Source organism: Eschrichtius robustus, chromosome 6 (assembly GCF_028021215.1).
Source record: "Eschrichtius robustus isolate mEscRob2 chromosome 6, mEscRob2.pri, whole genome shotgun sequence".
Classification (NCBI taxonomy): domain Eukaryota; kingdom Metazoa; phylum Chordata; class Mammalia; order Artiodactyla; family Eschrichtiidae; genus Eschrichtius; species Eschrichtius robustus.
In genome coordinates, this window is record NC_090829.1 from 62441338 (window position 1) to 62467228 (window position 25891).

The window sequence follows — 25891 nt, forward strand, 5'->3', positions numbered from 1 at the left end:
CTCCTACCTCAGCACCCTTCCCTGGGATGCTCCTCCCAGGTCTAAGCTCTTAGCTCACCCCCTCCCAGGCCCTCTCCCTCACTTTGTTTTCATTTTTTAACAGCACTTACTTCTACCTGAAAGTATTTTCTTTCTCTCCTTTAATGTATGATTCCTCCCTCTTCCACCCATGCCCACCAATACATAAGCTCCATGAGATCACTTAGAAGGCATCCCATAAATACTTGGTCAATAAGATAAAAGAATAAATGAACCAATGAACTAGGGGATGCAGTGAGCTGCTTGGCTGGAATTGTGTGAACAACACTGACCTGAGTCAAGACAGATGACTGCCACATCCCCAAAGGCCTCCAGGACAGGAGGCCCACACACACCCTTGCTGACCAGGTTGAGCATCCAGGGTGCCACATTTGCCCTGGTTTAGCTTTTCATAGTAACACTAGGAATCATGGTGACTCCAGGTGATGACAACCTGCCCCTCTCTTAATTTACAGTGTTGTATGATTTCAACAATTTCAAAACCCCTGCCCCCTACCCAGTCAATCATTCGCCAAGCCCATTCAGGCAACTTCAGGCCTCCATGACTTCTCTACTTGCTCTCTCTGCCTAGAAAACCCCATCCTTCCCTCATCACCGCTCCCCCTACCTCTTCCCCTACCTTTCCCCTACTCCCCCCACCTCCCCGTGTACCCACACTACTCTGTAACTAATTCCAAATCACCCTTCAGAGTTCATCTTCTTCAGGAAACTTCCTCTGACTCAACCATTTTATTTTGATGCCCCTCCTCTGTGCTCCCATAACACCCTATGCCTTTCTAGATCAGAGCATGAACTTGACTGCGTTGTGGTCAGTTATCTATTGCCCACACTATGCCACAGACCCTTGTGGGCATGCACCAGCTCTTATTCAACTTAGATAGTACACAGCACATATTAGGTACTTAAGAACAAATGACTGTTGTGCAAAACAAAAAAAGGAGTAATGATATGGGAATAAAGAGACATGAATCAAGCAGTGGCTATTTAAAAGAACTCAGAGATAAATACTCAGGGATAAGAGAACTCAGGGATAAATACTCAGCGCACTTGTTCTAAACAGCAAAGGCCCAGATGCACTTGGTCACCATCGCTCAAAGGAGGTTAGAATGCTAATTCCTTGGGCAGTGATTTTTGACTTTTTTGCTCACTGCTGTGTCCTCAGAACTCAGAGCAGTATGTGGTATGGTAGGAGATCAATAAATATTTGCAGAATGAATATAAGAATGAATGAGACACTCTTACTAGAACTGCTCAGTCACTGAAGGTTGAACCTAGGAAATATTCTGCAGCCCAGAATTTACCCTACCACCTCTGTTATTAACAAAAACATCTAACATTCACTGAGAGCTTACTATATGCCAGGTACTGTTTCAAATGCTTATGTCAATGATTCCTTTTACTCTTCACAACAAACCTTTAATGTAGGTGCTGTTTTACAAAAGAGGAGTGGAGACACAATGGCCCAAGGTGACCCGGGTAGGAAAGAGAAGAGCCAGGCTTCAAACTCAAGCAGTCTGGCTCCAGAATCTGGCTGCGGCCAACACACACAGAGAAAAATGGCTGTGCTTGTCCTGCCTCATTTGGTTGATTGAACCTGTCTGACTTTAGTCAAATATAGAAACATGAAAACTTGGCCAGGAAATCTCTGTTGACTTTTGTTTTTTTTAAGTCCAGCTGCCTAATTTATTAAGAATAGCACAAGTTTTCTGGGCCTAGGGAACTTCACCACAGGATGCTCCCCAGGTTACCTGTGGCAGTCACAGCTGCGTCCCTGTGGCACGCAGCAGCTCACCCTTCAGAACTGTTCTTAAAACACTTGAGATGTTGGAGGAAAGATGTCCATAACAGGTCCAAATGGATTTTGGGAAGAGATCCATAAATACAATACAGAATTCACCACCGGATGGCTGGAAAATTACTCTACTGAAATGAATGGATAATAATCATAGCTTCTAAGCTCTGACCACCTAGTACGTTCCAGGCACTCACTAAGTCCTTACTATACATCATCTATTCATTTCATATTCCCAGGGACTCTTGTGAGGTAGGAATTATTACCCACTTTACAGATGAGAGGGTATGTTCAGAAAGGCTAAGAAACTTGACTAGGGTCACACAGTTGGTAGTTGTTAGAGTCGGGATTTGAATCCAGTTCCTTCTTACTCCAAAGCCTGTGTCTTGCCACCTTCCAGCCTACGTGGTCTCCCCACATGTGCTAGAATAATGGCAACACATTATTATTAATGCAGTCATTATTATTAATGACTATCAAATCCTTCAGTTGCCTGCCAAGAACTTTACTGTAAAACCTCCAAACTGCATGTTATTTTTCAGTCTATATAGCTTCTGCTCAAGATAATCAGGCAACAAAACCTCCAAAGTAAAAAGAAATAATGAGAAAGAAATGGCTGAAATCAGGTACTCTGATCATAAGCCTGCCTGGCATCTTTCAGATGCTGAAAATTTCAGAAGGCTGGTCAAGTTGCAACATGTAATTCAGAAACCTTTATTGTAATAACAGCTTATTTTTCCCCCAGGACTCTATTGCTATAACAGATGAAAGCTGGACATGTTTATTCTGGAAGAAAATGGTGAAGAAGGGGCGATACTGCTGTATCAGGGAACCCAGGACAGACCCACAGATAACGGCATAGGAATGGAATGCATGCGGAAGAGGGCCAGGTGAAACAAGAAAGGCAGAAAGTTAATGGTGGTTGAAACTGAGCTGCAGACACATGGGAGTTCCTTGTACTAGTCAATCTACTTTTTTGTGTGTTTGAAAATTTCCATTAAAAAAAAAGTCATGCCCCTCCAGCTAGATTACATCCCTAGGAGGTTAATGATCTGGGTTCCATGCCTTCTTGGACACAGTAGTGTAACTGCTGGCCCCTGGCCTTGGAGGGAGATGTCAAGGCTGAAAAAGGATTGAGTCTCCCTGTTTTGTCCTGGTCTGTTCCTTGTTGGCCCATCAGCAAAGGTCCCAGCATACCTCACAGCCAAAACCCTATAGCAAATTCTGCTTTTAAAGAAGTAAGAGGGGTACTGGAACCATTGTTTCTCAGAATTAGAGATGAGTACTCAAAAGACGATTAAACCCTCAAACCACAAGAGGGTAAAAGAACAGGCTGAACTCTGGTTAGTGAGTTGGCTCAGAGGTTACCCGTGAGGATGATACCACTGCACAGAGTAAGGAAGTTGGCAACAACCCAGAAATCAGTGTGTGGATAGGCTGAAAGGGAAGCTGACCTCTGGGTGCTGAGCGAAGGACAAACCTCAGGCGGGTTTTGGTGGCTTCTACCCAAACATTACCTTTTTCCTTTAACACTTTACAGGACAAATGGAAAGATTAGCCAAGCCCGTATCACTTGAAGAAACAATGCCGCTTACAAATCTGAGTGAAGACATGTTTAAAAAGTCCCGGTTATGATAAGATAGCTTTATTTGGTTCACCCAAAGGCAGAGGAATAGGTCTACCGCATCCTTTAGCAAATAAGTAAAAAACAGGGTAAGCAAGGCACAGGATGGGTAAAACCAATCTGCCTGGGCTCTGTGGGTTGTAGGTTAGCCCAGCTGTTCAGGAATGTTGCCCGTGAAAGATGCCCCATGACCATAGGTTTTGCCCCTACCTCCGGTCAGCGATTTTTAAAGTATGTACCAAAGATCACAAGTCCAAGGAGGTGGGCAGAAGAGAGAACGTGAATGCAGTCATGCAGATCCACCCCCAGTATTTAAAACCCAACCCAGAGCACCATCCAATGGTTTCCCGTTCCACTGAGAATAAAATCCAGTCCTGACCACCATTGCTCCCACCTGTTCTCTCCTGTCTCATTATGTTCCAGCCACATTCCTTGGGCCCCCAACCTCGTTCCCACCTCAAGACCTTTGTACTTGCAGCTCCTCTGCCTTGACTGCTATTCCCTAGATCTTTGCATGGCTATACAGATCTCAGATCAAAGGTCTGAGAGGCCTTTCCTAACTACTAAAGTAGCAACCCCCCCAGTCACTTTCTATCATGTCCTGTTATTCATCCCACTTGTCACTCTCTGATATGATTATTTATTTGATTACTTTTCACTTGTCTGTCTCTCCCCAGTAGAATGTAACCCCCATGAAAGCAGGGTCTTGACTGTCTGGTTTGCCACTATAGCCACAGAATCTAGGACAAGGAATACTTGGTGATGAATGAGTACCTTCCTGGTAGGTCAGTAGCTACCTTCGTGATACACCTTCCTGGTAGGTCAGTAGCTACCTTGGTGATATACCTTCCTGGTAGGTCAGTAGCTACCTTCATGATATACCTTCCTGGCAGGTCAGTAGCTACTTTCATGATATACCTTCCTGGTAGGTCAGTAGCTACCTTCATGATATACCTTCCTGGTAGGTCAGTAGCTACCTTGGTGATATACCTTCCTGGTAGGTCAGTAGCTACCTTGGTGAGATATATATATATATATGACACCATATTTTTCAAACCAAAAATAAAGGCACTGGGCTTGATGAGGCATTTTTCCTAAAATATGAATGTATGTGAATGAAAATACACAGCATCTACATTTAATAAGGAGTTCACTTGAAAAAACTAAAATTGCATAGAACTGGGACTATCTTGGAGCCTCTGAGACATATAATTATCAGATACATGAAATTCAATTTTTTTCATTGTTTAATAAACATTTCTGATGACTCATGCCTTCAGCACTGAAGCATTTAGTTGTCAACAATCATCAGTAAGAGGAGTGCTCACCAGGGAAGAATGGGATTGCTGAGTGAGAGTCCGGGTGCACAGGTGGGTCTGTGTGTTCACGCATGTGCAAAAGCACCTCCAGCTCAGAATTCATAACTGACAGCTCTTAAAGCCAGAGTGGCCTTGGTTTACGTTTGTTACTATTCTCTGGGGAAGTATGTCTCTAACAATAATGTGAGTGTCAAAAGCCTAACTTTAATGGGTGTGTCAAACGCCTGGGGATCTTATTAAAATGCAGATTCTGATTCTGAGGTGGGGCCTGAGATTTCCCCATATTTCTAATAAGTTCTCACTCAGGTGACAGCTTCTGGCCAGAGGATCACACTTTGAGAAGCAAATTTCTAGTACTACAAAATTACCATCTACCATAATCTAGAGGAAAGACACCGCTAGATTAGCTCAGAAAGGAAGTGGTAACCATAGAAGACTTAGTTCCCAAGAGACAAAAATATAGAGAACCCAATTAAAGAAAAGCAGAAAGGAACTTCTCTGGAAAGAGATGACTGGGCTTCCCTAAATTCATAATAAGCCAAATTTGTAAGGACTTAAGATAGACTCACTCCTAAGTGCTGATCTGTGTACAGATCTGGGAGACCGTTTAACTCTGGTATGAGAATCTGAAACATATATTCCTTTCAAGTTCCTTTACAAGTTTGATATTTACAACTCTTTGAGCATGAGAAAGCAGAAAGCTTTGCCAACTCTCTGTAGCAACAGAACTAAGGTGGACCAATTTCCCCCGTTTCCCCATCTTGCCTACTATAAAACTAGTTATTTTTCTCTGGTTTTTCCCTTTAAAGGCTTCCCCTCCTTACCACCAACTCCTGCCCCCAACCTCTGGCCCAGTGGGTAACATACCCAGTGTATGTTTTTCCCCCACTAGTCTGTCACCCCATGAATGGGCAGGGCCACCTGGAACTCTCACCCCACCGAAGCCTCCAGCCTCAACTGGGCGCTCCGGCAGCCTTAACAGAACTCTCACTGCCCTCGTCATTCCTCAGAGTTGTTAATGTGCATTATCTCCCTGGAGACCTGGGGTGAGCGTGAAGTCACTGAAAAGGCAGGATTTGGGCATTCCTGTGTCTTTCGGCAACTTTCTAGCAATAATGAGTGGCCAGGATCTGTCCCCATCCACAGTGACCCTCTTCCTGGTCCACAAAAATGGCAGAAAAACAAACCTGGCCTTCTCCTTCCAGCTTTTTGTATTCCTTAAGAAGTTGCTCCACACGCGTCGCACTGTCTCCGATGTCTGTAAACTCTGCTTGCTCTGCCAACACGTTGTCCAGGGCAAGCTTAACCTACAAGACGCATTAGAAAAGCCCAGACATAAGCCAATGGACACCCATCTGGAGGTATAGGTTTTTTATACTCTAGACAACTTGAAAATCCAAAAAGGATTCAGGACATATGTGTATCTATATAGATTTTTTTTTTCTACAGCTCATCAGCTTTCAGATTAAGCTGAGGGTGCTGAGACACATGTGGATGGAATATTAAAGCTACACTGAATCAAAAAGGAAGGTAAACCATCACTGAAATACCATGTATGCCAACAGGAAAATGGGATTCTAGTACATTGCTACCCACTGAAAAGGTGAGAAGAGGAATCAAAGATAGAAGGAGGGGACCGGACTGGGGAGGGGAGGGAAGCCCGATGCCCAGAGTTCAAGGGCAAAGAGAGAACCAGAAGTCACTGAAACGTAACGGAAGTTTTATTAAACAGGAAAATAATACCTCACAAAAATTGTGTTCAAAGTGCTGTAGTTGTAGGCATTGATTAAGCTTCAGGTGATGCTCAGGCCAGAACTGACTAAAGGCTTTTTCCGTTTCATTCAACTGAACTAATAACCTGTCAAGAAAGAACAAGAAAGGACATGCAGTCAGCATTCATTTCTACAGGCTCATGGAGATAACACCCGTGTTTTTAGTCAGTGTTACTAATTGTGATAATCTCCTTATTATGCAGTCTGTGTCACCTATGATTTTCTCCTAGTTCAGCTGGTTTCCACATTTCCCATTTTTTAATCAGGACACCCTCAGGACTAGGCAGAAACTTCACTTCAGATGCAGCTGCTATGCTTTAAAATGTACCCCAGGTAACCTTACCTTTCTCTTTATTTCTTTCCACCTAAGAAGACAGGTGTGCAAAGCACAGCACCCAACCAAACTGTTATTTGGCAATGAAGCTCAGTAAATACTACCATCTTCCTTGACATCCTGGGATGAAAGCAGATCATAGGAGGAGGGAATGGCATTCTCATAAAAAGATCTCTGTAGATGGATGCCAGAAGGACACCATGGTTTTTCCTTCATTGTCTCAAATATTCTTCTTTCGTGACCCCACCAAGACCCATCAGCAGCTGTTCCAATCTGTTCTTGGTTGTTTCAGATCATGTGGTTCTACGTATTCTCCCCTGAAAAAGCAGATTCCACCCCTCTCACTCACCCTTCCATGGTAGCTACATTCTCAGCTTCATTGAGACTGAGTTTGCTGGTGGGACTTTTGGTTGCTTGTTCTTGAATACATGACAGCAATGTGGTCCCTTGCTTTCTAAGTAATTTTAGCTCATCCTAGAGAAAGGAAAATACAGTCTCTCTTAGAAGGAATTAAAAGCAAATTCTAGGTAGATTTGAGGTGAGGAAAATGGTAGCTCAGTATATTTTTATTATATAGCAAATTAAATGCTAAAGAAGCCAAGCTATAGCTTTTTAAATTGATTAACTTATTCCTAAATAGGTAATACATACACGATACAAAATTCAAAATATACAAAAGGGTACATATTGAAAACATCAAGTCTTGTGTCCACAGCCCATTCACTTTCCCATTCCAAAAGCAACAACTGTTAAGTTTTTGTGTGTATCTCAAGTTGTTGTAAATTAAAAACAATTAGTTAATAAAATCTGGTTTTAATCCAAGATAGTGACCAGAAACAAGAAAATGACAGATATCAAATGTTAAGTGCTGGAAAATGCCATGCAATAATAATGTAATCATTGCTAGTCGACCATAAAAAAAAACTTCATCTGGTCTCATCAATAAACACCTGCCAGTCCTGCCCCCAGAGTGTGGCCTTGTTCAGTTATCAAAGTTCAGCAGAGATGGGCAGCAATTTCAGTTTGACATGGAAAGATTCATATTTCCAAGGCAATTCTATTCTCCTCTTTTTACTTAGGGACTTAGGGCATTGCAACTGGGGAAGATGTCAGCCTATCTCTTTCCAAATCCAGTGGCTCTAGTCCTCTACTCGCATAATACAGGTGGTCTCTCAATGCCCTGAGCATTAAGCATAAGGTAAGCCAAAAGGGGTGGAGCCTGGCCTAGAATTTTGCTGCTGAGAGTTTTGGGTTTTGTTCCTGGGTCACTCAGGATGCTCGTTTGGTATGCCCTGAAGGTAAGAATAGGCCCATAGTTACAAAACAATCTCCTCGATGCACACGAACACTAAATCTCTTCCTCCAGGCCCAGCCATCTCCAGCCTCACTGATGCAGAACTCATTCCCTGTAGGAGGAGTTTTATACTCTCCACTCCAGTCACACAGAAATCCAGGCCCTCTCAGCCTTATGCCTTTGCTCCTCGTCTCCCATCCCACTCCAGTATTCACCCCTTTGAAGGCTTCCATTACCTATACCCAGCCTCAAACTTGTCCCAAGATCTGGCTGATGATAGATTTGACTCCTCTGATCAAAATTCTTTGGACAGCCCCTGTGGCTCTGTCCTCTCCAGGTAATGCCCCAAGTCGGCCACTTGACTGGTATTCCTGCCTGGTAACTGGACATAGCCCTTCTTCTCCACTCTCAGGTATCAGCCCTCATTTCTTATCTCATCAGTGCTCGTTAAATATTTGTAGGTTGGATGAATTAAAAATGGTCTAAAAGAAATTACATTGCAGATGGATAAAGACAAATAAGATATGGTGGGGGAGAAAAAAGCACTCATTAGTAAGTGCTCTTAGCTTTTCCCTCCTCCTCCTCCCCATGAAAAAGGGTCTTGGCTATTCTACTCAGTTTCTTAACTGCTTCTAAGCTTCCGGCATTTCAGCAGTATTGTGGCATTAGCCATTATCTTATTTATATATATTTATACACACACTCACACACACACAGGATGTGCGATACAGAATTGGGAGGAAAGATGGAGGGACCAAAGAAGAAGAGGCGTATTACTAGGGCAAGAAGGAGACATTGGAAGGGGAAACTTGGAAGAGAGATACAGCCAAAAAGCTGCAGAATGTGAGGAAAGTATATGAGAGTGAAAAGATGAATCTTAGTAAGTGATGTCATACACTGTGTATTTCCTTTACATGGTTAAAAATACAAGGAAAGGGACTCCCCTGGTGGTCTAGTGGTTAAGACTCCGTGCTCCCAATGCAGGGGGCACAGGTTCGATCCCTGGCTGGAGAACTAAGATCCTGCATGCTGCACAGCGTGGCCAAAAATAAATTTTAAAAAATACAAGGAAAAATTGTAACCTGGTTACACTATGGGACCATACCACATGGTCAGCTTCAGTAGGGTTACCAAAATCTGCCATAAACATGGAGGGAAAGAATAGGGAACTATGGTACTTGGACAGCATAAAGGTAAGTTGCCCAACCCCAAAATGGAGTTTGTCCTTGTTCACACTGGTGACAATTCAAAATATTTAATACCTGTATAGAGCAGGCACTGACCAATTAGCACAGAAGTCAGACACAATGCTGAAACAGTCCTGAGGCCAACTGTGGTCCAGGTGTTAACCCTTTAGTGGGTTAAAGGGTTGCCAGAATCACGAGGAGGTCTTGTGGGTCCTAGGAAATGGGCCAGGGAGGTAGAATGAAGCTCTCAAGGGATATAAATCTTTAATTCTTTTAACAACTGGTAGGGCTGTCCGAGTGTGTACTCATCATTATGGTTCCATCATAATGGAAACAAGCAGTTGGTCAGAAGAAGACTTACTTAGCAAGGCACTGGGGACTACTTCAGGGTCAAAAGAATTTAAATTTTCTGGGAGGAATTCTTTTTGTGACAAGGGTAAGCATGAATGTAGACACATATTCATTCATTTAAAATGTATTTACTATAAAGAACTATTTTTACATGCCAGGCCCTGTGCTCGGTTGTGTCATGGGCTGGGAGTGGAGGTAAGGCGGGAAGTAAAACAATCAGTCAGAGCCTAGAGAATACATGAATGCTTTATACTCCTTATTCCACTTTTAATACTTACCCTCTATCTGCCATTAAAAGTTAGCTCTACTATCTTGTGTTGTTTATAATGTTGACTAATGAATTCCAGAATCCGGCCTTTAAAATGCAAATCTTCACAATTCAGAGAAATCCTTGAAAGAGATGAGACATCCCCTTTCCTCAGTAACTGCTGAGAGGGATCTCCCTGTGATATAAAACTAGATAAAAACACTGATTATTAGGGTATTAGCATCAAAATACCCTATGGTATTTTGTATCTATTGAAATACCAATAGGTATTCATAAGAATTCCAATTCTGTCTTCCTGTGCAAAAACGAGACCTCTCTGCCTACCTCTTTCTAACTTATGTAGAGTTACTGCAAGTAGAGTTTGAACAAAGGGTCTTTAAAAACTCTTAAAACTATAAAATTATTGCTAGGGCCTATGAAAATACCTTGTAATTCTTTTTTTTTTTTTAAAGCAAAATTTTTTTGAAAAGCTTTTTCTTTTTAAAAAAATTTTTTAATTTGTTTTTTGGCTGCGTTGGGTCTTCGTTGTTGCACGCAGGCTTTCTCTAGTTTTGGCGAGCGGGGCTACTCTTCATTGCAGTGCATGGCCTTCTCACTGCGGTAGCTTCTCTTGTTGTGGCGCATGGGCTCTACGTGCGCAGGCTTCAGTATTTGCAGCGCATGGGCTCAGTAGTTGTGGCTCGCGGGCTCTAGAGCGCAGGCTCAGTAGTTGTGGCACACGGGCTTAGTTGCTCCGTGGCATGTGGGATCTTCCTGGACCAGAGATCGAACCCGTGTCCCCTGCATTGACAGGCAGATTCTTAACCACTGCATCACCAGGGAAGTCCCATAACTTGTAATTCTGATTGATCACCTTCTTGATTATTTGTTACCGTGGTAGTATTGATGGAATTGTCCTCTCTGAATACAAAACTGAATCAATACTGAATGGAACAAATACTGAATACTAAACAGTATTCGTATTTGTAAAGATTGATATGTCACATAACTGAAGGACCACTGGCACTTTCCTCTCCTCCTGCATGATGAGAAAAAGGCCTATGGCTCTTTTAGCTTTCTTATTTTAACAACAACAACAACAAAAAATGGGAGTCTTATCCTACTTAAATGAACACATGGTACAGTGTCTTAGTTGACTAAAGCATCTGAGAGCCAAAGGACAAGGCCCCATGTTTCTGGTCTAAATAAGACTGACAGAGAAGTGAGAATCACCCTCTTTGAGATGCAAGAGGGAGACTGCCTGCTTCTGTGAGCTGCCTCCAAAACCAGCAAGGAAAAAGACAATAGGGAGAGCTGTTTTGCTAAGAAAGAATTCTGCAAGGCCATCAAAAACAGGGTAAGAAAGTACATATCTACATAGGGTTGGTGGTTATTTTATTGTTGTCTTAGGGCCCAAAAATCTTTCTTTTTTAAAATTGAAATATAATTCATGTATCATAAAATTCAACATTTTAAAGTGTATAATTCCATGGTTTTTTTCCAGAACATTTTCATCACCCCCCAGAAAGAAATCCCATACCTATAAGCAGGCACTCTCCATTTCCCCCTCTTCCGAGCTTCCAGGAACCACTAATCTACCTGCTTTCTCTGTGGATTTGCCTATTCTGGATATTTCATATAAATGGAATCATACAATACGTGGCTTTTTTGTGTTTGCTTCTTTCACTTTGTATAATGCTTTCAAGGTTCATACATATTGTAGCATGCATCAGTACTTCATTCCTTTCAATGGCTGAATAATATTCCATTGTATGGATATATCACAATTTATTTATCCGTTCCTTCAACGGTTGATGGATATGTAGGCTGTTTCCACTTTTTGGATGTTATGAATAATGCTGCTATGAACACTCATGTATAACCTTCTGTGTGAAACGTTTTCTTTTCTTTCTTTTTATTGGAGTATAATTGCTTTACAATGTTGTGTTAGTTTCTGCTGTACAACAAAGTGAATCAGCTATATGTATACATATATCCCCTCCCTCCCACACCCCGCATCCCACCCATCTAGGTTGCCACAGAGCACAGAGCTGAGCTTCCTGTGCTTTACTGCATGTTCCTGCTACCTATCTATTTTATATTTGGTACTGTATACATGTCAATCTTAATTTCCCAATTCATCTCCACCTCCCCTTCCTCCCATGCCCACATGTCCGTTCTCTACAGCAACATCTCTATTCCCGCCCTGCAAATAGGTTCATCTGTACCACATTTCTAGATTCCACATATATGCGTTAATATACGATATTTGTTTTTCTCTTTCTGGCTTACTTCACTCTGTATGACAGACTCTGGGTCCATCCACGTCTCTACAAATGACCCAATTTCGTTCCTTTTTATGGCTGAGTAATATTCCATTGTATATATGTACCACATCTTTTTTTTTTTTGCCATTTCAGTGCTATTTATTTATTTTTAAAACATTTTTAGAAATTTCATGTAATGTCTGAAACATTTATATTCACTTATTTCCATACAAATAACCCAATGAAAGTTTAGTATTAGTTGTTCTGTTTGTTTTTTTATACCGCAGGTTCTTATTAGTCACCAACTTTATACACATCAGTGTATACATGTCAATCCCAAGCGTCCAATTCAGCACACCACCATCTCCACCCCACCGCAGTTTTCCCCCCTTCGTGTCCATATGTCTGTTGTCTACATCTGTGTCTCAACTTCTGCCCTGCAAACCGCTTCATCTGTACCATTTTTCTAGGTTCCACATACATGCGTTAATATACGATATTTGTTTTTCTCTTTCTGACTTACTTCACTCTGTATGACAGTCTCTAGATCCATCCACGTCTCAACAAATGACTCAATTTCATTCCTTTTTATGGCTGAGTAATACTCCATTGTATATATGTACCACAACTTCTTTATCCATTCGTCTGTCGATGGGCATTTAGGTTGCTTCCATGACCTGCCTATTGTAAATAGTGCTGCAATGAACATTGGGGTGCATGTGTCTTTTTGAATTATGGTTTTCTCTGGGTATACGCCCAGTAGTGGGATTGCTGGATCATATGGTAAATCTATTTTTAGTTTTTTAAGGAACCTCCATACTGTTCTCCATAGTGGCTGTATCAATTTACATTCCCACCAACAGTGCAAGAGGGTTCCCTTTTCTCCACACCCTCTCCAGCATTTGTTGTTTGTAGATTTTCTGATGATGCCCATTCTAACTGGTGTGAGGTGATACCTCACTGTAGTTTTGATTTGCATTTCTCTAATACTTAGTGATGTTGAGCATCTTTTCATGTGCTTCTTGGCCATCTGTATGTCTTCTTTGGAGAAATGTCTATTTAGGTCTTCTGCCCATTTTTGGATTGGGGTGTTTGTTTCTTTAATATTGAGCTGAATGAGCTGTTTATATATTTTGGAGATTAATCCTTTGTCCGTTGATTCATTTGCAAATATTTTCTCCCATTCTGAGGGTTGTCTTTTCGTCTTGTTTATGGTTTCCGTTGCTGTGCAAAAGCTTTGAAGTTTCATTAGGTCCCATTTGTTTATTTTTGTTTTTATTTCCATTACTCTAGGAGGTGGATCAAAAAAGATCTTGCTGTGATTTATGTCAAAGAGTGTGCTTCCTATGTTTTCCTCTAAGAGTTTTATAGTGTCCAGTCTTATATTTAGGTCTCTAATCCATTTTGAGTTTATTTTTGTGTATGGTGTTAGGGAGTATTCTAATTTCATTCTACATGTAGCTGTCCAGTTTTCCCAGCACCACTTATTGAAGAGACTGTCTTTTCTCCATTGTATATCTTTGCCTCCTTTGTCATAGATTAGTTGACCATAGGTGCGTGGGTTTATCTCTGGGCTTTCTATCTTGTTCCATTGATCTATGTTTCTGTTTTTGTGCCAGTACCATATTGTCTTGATTACTGTAGCTTTGTAGTATAGTCTGAGGTCAGGGAGTCTGATTCCTCCAGCTCCGTTTTCTTCCCTCAAGACTGCTTTGGCTATTCGGGGTCTTTTGTGTCTCCATACAGATTTTAAGATGATTTGTTCTAGTTCCATAAAAAATGCCATTGGTAATTTGATAGGGATTGCATTGAATCTGTAGATTGCTTTGGGTAGTAGAGTCATTTTCACAATGTTGATTCTTCCAATCCAAGAACATGGTATATCTCTCCATCTGTTGGTATCATCTTTAATTTCTTTCATCAGTGTCTTGTAGTTTTCTGCATACAGGTCTTTTGTCTCCCTAGGTAGGTTTATTCCTAGGTATTTTATTCTTTTTATTGCAATGGTAAATGGGAATGTTTTCTTAATTTCACTTTCAGATTTTCCATCATTAGTGTATAGGAATGCAAGAGATTTCTGTGCATTAATTTTGTATCCTGCAACTTTACCAAATTCATTAATTAGCTCTAGCAGTTTTCTGGTGGCAGTTTTAGGATACTCTATGTATAGTATCATGTCATCTGCAAACAGTGACAGTTTTACTTCTTCTTTTCCAATCTGTATTCCTTTTATTTCTTTTTCTTCTCTGATTGCCGTGGCTAGGACTTCCAGAACTATGTTGAATAATAGTGGTGAGAGTGGACATCCTTGTCTCGTTCCTGATCTTAGAGGAAATGCTTTCAGTTTTTCACTGTTGAGAATGATGTTTGCTGTGGGTTTCTCATATATGGCCTTTATTATGTTGAGGTAGGTTCCCTCTATGCCCACTTTCTGGAGAGTTTTTATCAGAAATGGGTGTTGAATTTTGTCAAAAGCTTTTTCTGCATCTATTGAGATGATCATATGGTTTTTATTCCTTAATTTGTTAATATGGTGTATCACATTGATTGATTTGCGCATATTGAAGAATCCTTGCATCCCTGGGTTAAATCCCACTTGATCATGGTGTATGATCCTTTTAATGTGTTGTTGGATTCTGTTTGCTAGTATTTTGTTGAGGATTTTTGCATCTATATTCATCAGTGATATTGGTCTGTAATTTTCTTTATTTGTAGTATCTTTGTCTGGTTTTGGTATCAGGGTGATGGTGGCCTCATAGAATGAGTTTGGGAGTGTTCTTTCCTCTGCAATTTTTTGGAAGAGTTTGAGAAGGATAGGTGTTAGCTCTTCTCTAAATGTTTGATAGAATTCACCTGTGAAGGCAGCTGGTCCTGGACTTTTGTTTGTTGGAAGATTTTTAATCACAGTTTCAATTTCATTACTTGTGATTGGTCTGTTCATACTTTCTGTTTCTTCCTGGTTCAGTTTTGGAAGGTTATATCTTTCTAAGAATTTGTTCATTTCTTTTAGGTTGTCCATTTTATTGGCATAGAGTTGCTTGTAGTAGTCTCTTAGGATGCTTTGTATTTCTGCAGTGACTGTTGTAACTTCTCCTTTTTCATTTCTGATTTTACTGATTTGAGTCCTCTCCCTCTTTTTCTCGATGAGTCTGGCTAATGGCTTATCAATTTTGTTTATCTTCTCAAAGAACCAGCTTTTAGTTTTATTGATCTTTGCTATTGGTTTCTTTGTTTCTATTTCATTTATTTCCGCTCTGATCTTTATGATTTCTTTCCTTCTGCTAACTTTGGGTTTTGTTTGTTCTTCTTTCTCTAGTTTCTTTAGGTGTAAGGTTAGATTGTTTACTTGAGATTTTTCTTGTTTCTTTACATAGGCTTGTATAGCTATAAACTTCCCTCTGAGAACTGCTTTTGCTGCATCCCATAGGTTTTGGATCGTCGTGTTTTCATTGTCATTTGTCTCTAGGTATTTTTTGATTTCCTCTTTGATTTCTTCAGTGATCTCTTGGTTATTTAGTAACGTATTGTTTAGCCTCCATGTGTTTGTGTTTTTTACGTGTTTTTCCCTGTAATTCATTTCTAATCTCACAGCGTTGTGGTCAGAAAAGATGCTTGATATGATTTCAATTTTCTTAAATTTACTGAGGCTTGATTTGTGACCCAAGATGTGATCTATCCTAGAGAATGTTCTGTGCGCACTTGAGAAGAAGGTGTAATCTGCTGTTTTTGGATGGAATGTCCTATAAATATCAATTAAATCTACCTGGTCTATTGTGTCATTTAAAGCTTCTGTTTCCTTATTTATTTTCTGTTTGGATGATCTGTCCATTGGTGTAAGTGAGGTGTTAAAGTCCCCCACTATTATTGTGTTACTGTCAATTTCCTCTTTTATAGCTATTAGCAGTTGCCTTATGTATTGAGGTGCTCCTATGTTGGATGCATATATATTTATAATTGCTATATCTTCTTCTTGGATTGATCCCTTCATCATTATGTAGTGTCCTTCCTTGTCTCTTGTAACATTCTTTATTTTAAAGTCTATTTTATCTGATATGAGTATAGCTACTCCAGCTTTCTTTTGATTTCCATTTGCATGGAATATCTTTCTCCATCCCCTCACTTTCAGTCTGTATGTGTCCCTAGGTCTAAAGTGGGTCTCTTGTAGACAGGCTATAGATGGGTCTTGTTTTTGTATCCATTCAGCAAGCCTGTGTCTTTTGGTTGGAGCATTTAATCCATTCACGTTTAAGGTAATTATTGGTATGTATGTTCCTATGACCGTTTTCTTAATTGTTTTGGGTTTGTTTTTGTAGGTCCTTTTCTTCTCTTGTGTTTCCCACTTAGAGAAGTTCCTTTAGCATTTGTTGTAGAGCTGGTTTGGTGGTGCTGAATTCTCTTAGCTTTTGCTTGTTTGTAAAGCTTTTGATTTCTCCATCGAATCTGAATGAGATCCTTGCCGGGTAGAGTAATCTTGGTTGTAGGTTCTTCCCTTTCATCACTTTAAGTATATCATGCCACTCCCTTCTAGCTTGTAGAGTTTCTGCTGAGAAATCAGCTGTTAACCTTATGGGAGTTCCCTTGTATGTTATTTGTCATTTTTCCCTTACTGCTTTCAATAATTTTTCTTTGTCTTTAATTTTTACCAGCTTGATTACTATGTGTCTCGGCGTGTTTCTCCTTGGGTTTATCCTGTATGGGATTCTCTGCGCTTCCTGGACTTGGGTGGCTATTTCCTTTCCCATGTTAGGGAAGTTTTCGACTATAATCTCCTCAAATATTTTCTCTGGTCCTTTCTTTCTCTCTTCTCCTTCTGGGACCCCTATAATGCGAATGTTGTTGCGTTTAATGTTGTCCCAGAGGTCTCTTAGGCTGTCTTCATTTCTTTTCATTCTTTTCTCTTTAGTCTGTTCCACAGCAGTGAATTCCACCATTCTGTCCTCCAGGTCACTTATCCGTTCTTCTGCCTCAGTTATTCTGCTATTGATTCCTTCTAGTGTAGTTTTCATTTCAGTTATTGTATTGTTCATCTCTTTTTGTTCGTTCTTTAATTCTTCTAGGTCTTTGTTAAACATTTCTTGCATCTTCTCGATCTTTGCCTCCATTCTTTTTCCGAAGTCCTGGATCATCTTCACTATCATTATTCTGAATTCTTTTTCTGGAAGGTTGCCTATCTCCACTTCATTTAGTTGTTTTTCTGGGGTTTTATCTTGTTCCTTCATCTGGTATATAGCCCTCTGCCTTTTCATCTTGTCTATCTTTCTGTGAATGTGGTTTTTGTTCCACAGGCTGCAGGACTGTAGTTCTTCTTGCTTCTGCTGTCTGCCCTCTGGTGGTTGAGGCTATCTAAGAGGCTTGATGGGAGGCTCTGGTGGTGGGTAGAGCTGACTGTTGCTGTGGCAGTCAGAGCTCAGTAAAAGTTTAATCCACTTGACTGTTGATGGGTGGGGCTGGGTTCCCTCCCTGTTGGTTGTTTGGCCTGAGGCAACGCAACACTGGCGCCTACCTGGGCTCTTTGGTGGGGCTAATGACAGACTCTGAGAGGGCCACGCCAAGGAGTACTTCCGAGAACTTCTGCTGCCAGTGTCCTTGTCCCCACGGTGAAACAGAGCCACCGCCCCCCCCCCCCCCCGCCTCTGCAGGAGACCTACCAACACAAGCAGGTAGGTCTGGTTCAGTCTCCCCTGGGGTCACTGCTCCTTCCCCTGGGTCCCGATGCGCACACTATTTTGTGTGCGCCCTCCAAGAGTGGGGTCTCTGTTTCCCTCAGTCCTGTCGAAGTCCTGCAATCTATTCCCACTAGGCTTCGAAGTCTGATTCTCTATGAATTCCTCCTCCCGTTGCCGGACCCCAGGTTGGGAAGCCTGACGTGGGGCTCAGAACCTTCACTCCAGTGAGTGGACTTCTGTGGTATAAGTGTTTGCCAATCTGTGAGTCACCCACCCACCAGTTATGGGATTTGATTTTACTCTGATTGTGCCCCTCCTACTGTCTCATTGTGGCTTCTCCTTTGTCTTTGGATGTGGGGTATCTTTTTTGGTGAGTTCCAGTGTCTTCCTGTCGATGATTCTTCAGCAGTTAATTGTCATTCTGGTGTTCTTGCAAGAGGGAGTGAGAACACGTCCTACTCCGCCATCTTGGTTCCTCCCAATGACCTGTACCACATCTTCTTTATCCATTCAACTGTTGTTGGACTTTTAGGTTGTTTGCATGTCCTGGCTATTGTAAATAGTGCTGCAATGAACACTGAGGTACATGTGTCCTTTTGAATTATGGTTTTCTCAGGGTATACGCCCAGTACTGGGATTGCTGGGTCATATGGTAGTTCTATTTTTAGTTTTCTAAGGAACCTCTATACTGTTTTCCATAGTGGCTGTATCAATTTACATTCCCAGCAACAGTGCAAAAGGGTTCCCTTTTCTCCACACCCTCTCCAGCATTTATTGTTTCTAGATTTTGTGATGATGGCAATTCTGACCGGTGTGAGGTGATACCTCATTGTGGTTTTGATTTGCATTTCTCTAATGATTAGTGATGTTGAGCATCTTTTCATGTGTTTGTTGGCCATCGGTATGTCTTCTTTGGAGAAATGTTCATTTAGGTCTTCTGCCCATTTTTGGATTGGGTTGTTTGTTTTTTTGATATTGAGCTCTATGAGCTGCTTGTATATTTTGGATATTAATCCTTTGTCGGTTGCTTTGTTTGCCAATATTTTCTCCCATTCTCAGGGTTGTCTTTTCATCTTGTTTAAGGCTTCCTTTGCTGTGCAAAACCTTTTGAGTTTAATTAGGTCCCATTTGTTTATTTTTGTTTTTATTTCCATTTCTCTAGGAGGTGGGTCAAAAAGGATCTTGCTGTGATTTATGTCATAGAGTGTTCTGCCTATGTTTTCCTCTAAGAGTTTTATAGTGTCTGGCCTTATATTTAGGTCTTTAATCCATTTTGAGTTTATTTTTGTGTATGGTTACTTTAGGAAATGTTCTAATTTCATTCTTTTACATGTAGCTGTCCAGTTTTCCCAGCACCACTTACTGAAGAGGCTGTCTTTTCTCCATTGTATATTCTTGCCTCCTTTGTCAAAGATAAGGTGACCATATGTGCGTGGGTTTATTTCTGGGCATTCTATCCTGTACCATTGATCTATATTTCTGTTTTTGTGCCAGTACCATACTGTCTTGATTACCGTAGCTTTGTAGTATAGTCTGAAGTCAGGGAGCCTCATTCCTCCAGCTCCGTTTCTCTTTCGCAAGATTGCTTTGGCTATTCAGAGTCTTTTGTGTTTCCATACAAATTGTAAACTTTTTTGTTCTAACTCTGAAGAATGCCATTGGTAATTTGATAGGGATTACAATGAATCTGTAGATTGCTTTGGGTAGTATAGTCATTTTCACAACTTTGACTCTTCCAACCCAAGAACATGGTATATTTCTCCATCTGTTTATGTCATGTTTAATTTCTTTCATCAGTGTTTTATAGTTTTCTGAGTACAAGTCTTTTGCCTCCTTAGGTAGGTATATTCCTAGGTATTTTATTCTTTTTGTTGCAGTGGTAAATGGGAGTGTTTCCTTAATTTCTCTTTCAGATTTTTCATTATTACTATGTAGGAATGCAACAGATTTTTGTGCATTAATTTTGTATCCTGCAACCTTACCAAATTTACTGATTAGTTCTAGTAGTTTTCTGGTGACATCTTTAGGATTTTCTATGTATAGTATCATGTCACCTGCAAACGGTGACAGTTTTACTTTTTTCCAACTTGTATTCCTTTTATTTCTTTTTCTTCTGATTGCCGTGGCTAGGACTTCCAAAACTATGTTGAATAAGAGTGGCGAAAGTGGATATCCTTGTTTTGTTCCTGATCTTAGTGGAAATGCTTTCAGTTTTTCACCACTGAGAATGATGTTTGCTGTGGGTTTCTCATATATGGCCTTTATTATGTTGAGGTAGATTCCCTCTATGCCCATTTTCTGGAGAGTTTTTATCATAAATGGGTGTTGAATTTTGTCAAAAGCTTTTTCTGCATCTATTGAGATGATCATATGGTTTTTATTCCTTAATTTGTTAATATGGTGTATCACATTGATTGATTTGCATATACTGAAGAATCCTTGCATTCCTGGAATAAATCCCACTTGATCATGGTGTATGATCCTTTTGATGTGCTGTTGGAGTCTGTTTGCTAGTATTTTATTGAGGGTTTTTGCATCTATGCTCATCAGTGATATTGGTCTGTGATTTTCTTTTTTTGTGATATCTTTGTCTGGTTTTGGTATCAGGGTGATGGTGGCCTCGTAGAACCGATTTGGGAGTGTTCCTCCCTCTGCAATTTTTTGCAAGAGTTTGAAAAGGATAGGTGTTAGCTCTTCCCTGAATGTTTGATAGAATTCACCTGTGAAGCCATCTGGTCCTGGACTTTCGTTTGTTGGAAGATCTTTAATTACAGTTTCAATTTCATTACTTGTGATGGGTTTGTTTATATTTTCTAATTCTTCCTGGTTCAGTCTTGGTAAATTGTACCTTTCCAAGAATTTGTCCATTTCTTCAAGGTTGTCCATTTTATTGGCATATAGTTGTTTGTAGTAGTCTTTTATAATCCTTTGTATTCCTGTTTTGTCAGTTGTGATTTCTCCTTTTTCATTTCTAGTTTTATTGATTTGTGTCCTCTCCCTTTTTTTCTCGATGAGTCTGGCTAAAGGTTTATCAATTTCGTTTATCTTCTCAAAGAACCAACTTTTAGTTTTATCGATCTTTGCTATTGTTTCCTTCGTTTCTATTTCATTTATTTCTACTCTGATCTTTATGATTTCTTTCCTTCTACTGACTTTGGGTTTTCTTTGCTCTTCCTTCTCTAGTTGTTTTAAGTGTAGGATTAGGTTGTTTTTTGAGATTTTTCTTGTTTCTTGAGGTGAGATTGTATTGCTGTAAACTTCCCTCTTAGAACTGCTTTTGCTGAGTCCCATAGGTTTTGGGTCATCGTGTTTTCGTTGTCGTTTGTTTCTATGCATTTTTAAATTTCCTCTGATTTCTTCAGTGATCACTTGGTTATTCAGTAGTGCACTGTTTTGCCTCCATGTATTTATGTTTTTTACAGTTTTTTTCCTGTAATTGATTTCTAATCTCATAGTGTTGTGGTCAGAAAAGATGTTTGATACGATTTCAATTTTCTTAAGTTTTCCGAGGCTTGATTTGTGACCCAAGATGTGATCTATCCTGGAGAATGTTCCATGTGCACTTGAGAAGAAAGTGTGTTCTGCCACTTTTGGATGGCATGTCCTATAAATATCAATTAAGTCTATCTGATCTATTGTGTCATTTAAAGCTTGTGTTTCCTTATTTATTTTCTGTTTGGATGATCTGTCCATTGGTGTAAGTGGGGTGTTAAAGTCCCCTACTATTATTGTGTTACTGTCAATTTCCCCTTTTATGATGGTAAACATTTGCCTTATGTATTGAGGTGCTCTTATGTTGGGTGCATAAATATTTATAATTGTATATCTTCTTCTTGGATTGATCCCTTGATCATTATGTCATGTCCTTCCTTATCTCTTGTAACAGTCTTTTTTTTAAAGTCTATTTTATCTGATACGAGTATTGTTACTCCAGCTTTCTTTTGATTTCCATTTGCATGGAGTATCTTTTTCCATCCCTTCACTTTCAGTCTGTATGTGTCCCTTGGTCTGAAGTGGGTCTCTAGAAGAGACAGCATATATATGAGTCTTGCTTCTGTATCCATTCAGCCAGTGTGTCTTTTGGTTGGAGCATTTAATCCATTTACATTCAAGGTTATTATTGATATGTATGTTCCTATGACCATTTTCTTAATTGTTTTGGGTTTGCTTTTGTGGGTCTGTTTTCTTTTCTTGTGTTTCCTGCCTAGAGAAGTTCCTTTAGCTTTTGTTGTGAAGTTCGTTTGGTGGTGCTGAATTCTCTTAGCTTTTGCTTGTCTGTAAAGCTTTTGATTTCTCCGTCAAATCTGAATGGGATCCTTGCTGGGTAGAGTAATCTTGGTTGTGGGTTTTTCTATTTCATCATTTTAAGTATGGCCTGCCACTCCCTTCTGGCCTGCAGAGTTTCTGCTGAAAAATCAGCTGATAACCTTACGGGGATTCCTTTGTATGTTATTTTTTGCTTTTCCCTTGCTACTTTTAATATTTTTTCTTTGAATTTAATTTTTCTTAGCTTGATTAATATGTCTTGGTGTGTTTCTCCTAGGGTTTATCCTGTATGGGACTGGTTGATTGAAGAGGCAACTATGTGCTTATGTGAACCTAAAATAAGGGCTCTCAAAGATCCCCTAGAGAAAGGAAGTCAAGAAATCAAACCAAATCTCTTAATGTTGTGCTGTTCAGACAAAAACTCTCTGGGCTGGGAGGAAGCCTTAAATCATACACTGTAACTTGTATAGATATTTAAATAGATTTAAAAGTTCACTGTTCTGAGGATGAATCTTACAGTATTTTTTCACTTGGAAAAGATGCTTTCCAAATGAAAAAAAAATTATTCAACTAGTTATAGAAACTTTGGTTTTAAAAAATAGGAAAATACTCAAGTAAAAATAAAAATAAAATTATGTAAAATAATCACAAAAACTACTAAGTTATTCATAAAAGTTTAAATAGTATTCCTTTTTTGTAATATAAACTCTTTCTCTCTCTAAAGCTTTTTTGGATGGGAAAAAGGAAAAATCTAAACCTAGTTTAATGATTTCGGAATTTTTGCTTCTAATTTCTAAGATATGAAAGAAAGAAGTCAAATCTGACTTACACACATAGTGTTTTAATTCCAAGAACAGCTGGCCACCATGAACCAGAAAATGACCTTACTCCATCTTGGAGACTGGTTCTTTCCTTCCCTTTCCCTTTGTGGAACTCTTGGCCAGTGTAGAGATGACAGAACACCCACTCATCTGCCTTCCCTGGGAACCCTCACTGCACATACAGCAGGACCTGACTGGCTGGTTTCACCCCTCAGATATGTGTCCTCATCTAAAATCCAATTTGTTTTCACCTTTTCCCCAGAGGCCTCCTTGATTGGCCACATTGTCATCTTGATGATTCTGCTCTGCAACCTCTCCCAGCCCTTCTTGGAATGAGGCACAGAACACACTTGCTCATGAGCCCAGGCTGGAGCTCTGATGCTCAACATCACACCTATATACTAACTGACTGCTCTGTAGGCTCCTGTGGTCTGTGACCTTTGGGCGTGGATCACCAACCCTTTTCTAGCAGTCTTCACAGAGGCACCCTCGACCCAGCCTTCCACACCCCATGCCGTCTCTTCCAAGAAACATGGGAGGTGAACTTTGCCAATATGTTTGGCAAAGAAAATGGTCAAGCTTCTCAGAGGCATTTCCAGGGAAAATTCCAGGATGCTTTCAGGCTTCTACGGTTTCAAACCAGATCTTTTGATTACTCAGAGTAATTCTGAGAATACATTTTGAACTCTTTTTGGTAACCAAGACCCTTAAAGATAGAATTAAACAGTGCTCCCTGACACATGGAAGAATTAATTTGCCACAACTACTAGACTCTGACTCCCCTAACTAAACTATGAGTTCTTTGAGTTTGCATTTTGTTTGTTTGTTTTCTTGGCATGTGGTGGTGGGTCGTCAATACATGCTTAATAAATAAAAAATCAATCACCTAGCAATGCAAAATTTTTGCAAATTTTGGGTCACAGATAAAAGAGAGTTCAGCTCTTCTTAAGCTCAACACAGCAAGTATACATGCAATGCTACGATGTATCAACCTTCCAATCCTTGATTTGCTGCCCTGTTGAGTTCTGGTCTCCTGTGAAATAATAGACTTGGTCTGTTTCTGGAGACAGAAAGTGGCTGACACCCAGCCGGTAAGCCCTGAGAAGACTTCCCTTTACTGCATGGCCTAAAAGAATCTGACAAGCTGCCTTCTCAGCAGGTTCTGACATGTTTTTATGAATCCTTTAGTAGGTGTCTCTCCTTAAACCCAGTTCAGAGCACCTTTCATAGTTCTCTTTCTCATATTGGTCCCCAAATAAAAAGACACATCCCTGAGAGAGTGAAGCAATAAATCAGCTTACTAGTCTGCCCCAAAACTTCACAACAGCCTCAGGAAAGCTTATGCTTCAAAAGCCAACTCCCATCCCTCCCTCCCTTCCTCCCTGCAATTTCAGCCCATTATATCTTGTTCTGTCCTGAGAAGATCATAGGAGTGTGGACCTTGAAGGGATGTTCACACACCTTGTCTCACCAGCACAAAGCTGGAATGAGTTCCCTTTTAAGGGGCTGCTTCTCACAACCTGCAATCATTTCACATGTACTACCCAGTCATTAAGAGATTTTCCTCTTTACACACTGCCTATCTAGAAGATTAAAGATGATTAGTGGCTGCCAAGTTGCTGGAGAAGTGGGAAGAAGAGGGCTTAACTTTTAATTCTGCTCCCAGCACTCTCCAGGAAGCTGACCATCTGCCAGCACATAGGCTGGCCTCTGAGAGGTTACTGACCACTCACCTGCAACTTGCCCTGCTGCCTTGTGTGGGACATGAGAAGGTCTTCAGAGGATGGCATGCTTCTGGGCAGTTCTGTTGTGGCTAGGCAGGCCCCAAAAGTCTGGAGCATCTGAGCAGTGCTCTTCAATGCCAGAGCAAAGTTTTCAATGGCCTGGAAGTTCAGACAATCATAACAGTGTAGAGGGATTAACATTCACCAATATGCTCTCTCAATAGGACAGGGGAACTATTTCCTGAGTATACGAAATAGGCCATGCATTGTACTTTGTGCTATACATTTGTCTATCATCTCAATAATCTAGAGTAGAAGGCATTTTATCTCCATTTTATAGAAGAGGGAACTGAAGCTCTAGCAGGTCAGGTAAATTGGCCAAGATCATATTACTAGGACAGTAAGGAAGGAAAGAAGGTAGGATTCAACCAATGGTTGTTCTATTTTTTCAGGAGTTTTCTGAGGATCAAAAGGAATGGCAAATTTGAAAGGATCTTGGGCACAGATGAGTACCTTACAAATGTAACAGTAAGAACTAAGAGAATCAGGTATAAAGCCTGGAAATGTCATCCTAGAAATAGGGGAAAGCCAAAGGTTTCCTGTGGCGAGTGCAATTAACAAAATAACTTGATTCCATGTGTCTGATTAGTGATTATTAGTAATTGGTGATTATTAGTAATCACTAATTGGAAATGGTACAGAAGACCTGCTCCTAATAGAGTGATTCAAAAAAGCTTGGCCTTAGTCTTGGCTCTGCCACTACTTGACCATATGACCTTAGATAAATCACCTCTTTACTCTGTAAAGCCTGCGAACCACAACTACTGAAGCCCGCACGCCTAGAGCCCGTGCTCTGCAACAAGAGAAGCCCACTCACCGCAAGGAAGAATAGCCCCAGTTCGCCGCAACTATCTCTGCCCACACACAGCAACGAGGACCCAATGCAGCCAAAAATAATAAATAAATTTATAAACAAAACCAAAAAAAAAAATTACACCCTAAAACAGGGTGAATTCTCCTACTTAATCAAATGTAGTTGCGGTGTTTGTTCATCAGTAAATTTTTTTTTAATAAATTTATTTATTTTTGGCTGCGTTGGGTCTTCACTGCTGTGTGCAGGTTTTCTCTAGTTGCAGCAAGCGGGGGCTACTCTTCGTTACGGTATGTGGGCTTCTCAATGCGGTGGCT

General features: G+C 40.4%; 1 protein-coding gene across 1 annotated transcript in view; it reads right to left on the reverse strand.

The window, feature by feature from the left end:
- The window catches only part of MCF2L2 (MCF.2 cell line derived transforming sequence-like 2), a 193402-nt gene that overhangs the window by 126522 nt on the left and 40989 nt on the right, over positions 1-25891 (reverse strand). Inside the window, exons 5-8 of the mRNA XM_068546304.1 lie at positions 24713-24862; positions 7230-7354; positions 6518-6632; positions 5962-6081 (exon numbers count right to left, since the gene is read on the reverse strand). Coding sequence (XP_068402405.1) covers positions 5962-6081; positions 6518-6632; positions 7230-7354; positions 24713-24862 — 510 coding nt within the window. The remainder of the gene's footprint in view (positions 1-5961; positions 6082-6517; positions 6633-7229; positions 7355-24712; positions 24863-25891) is intronic.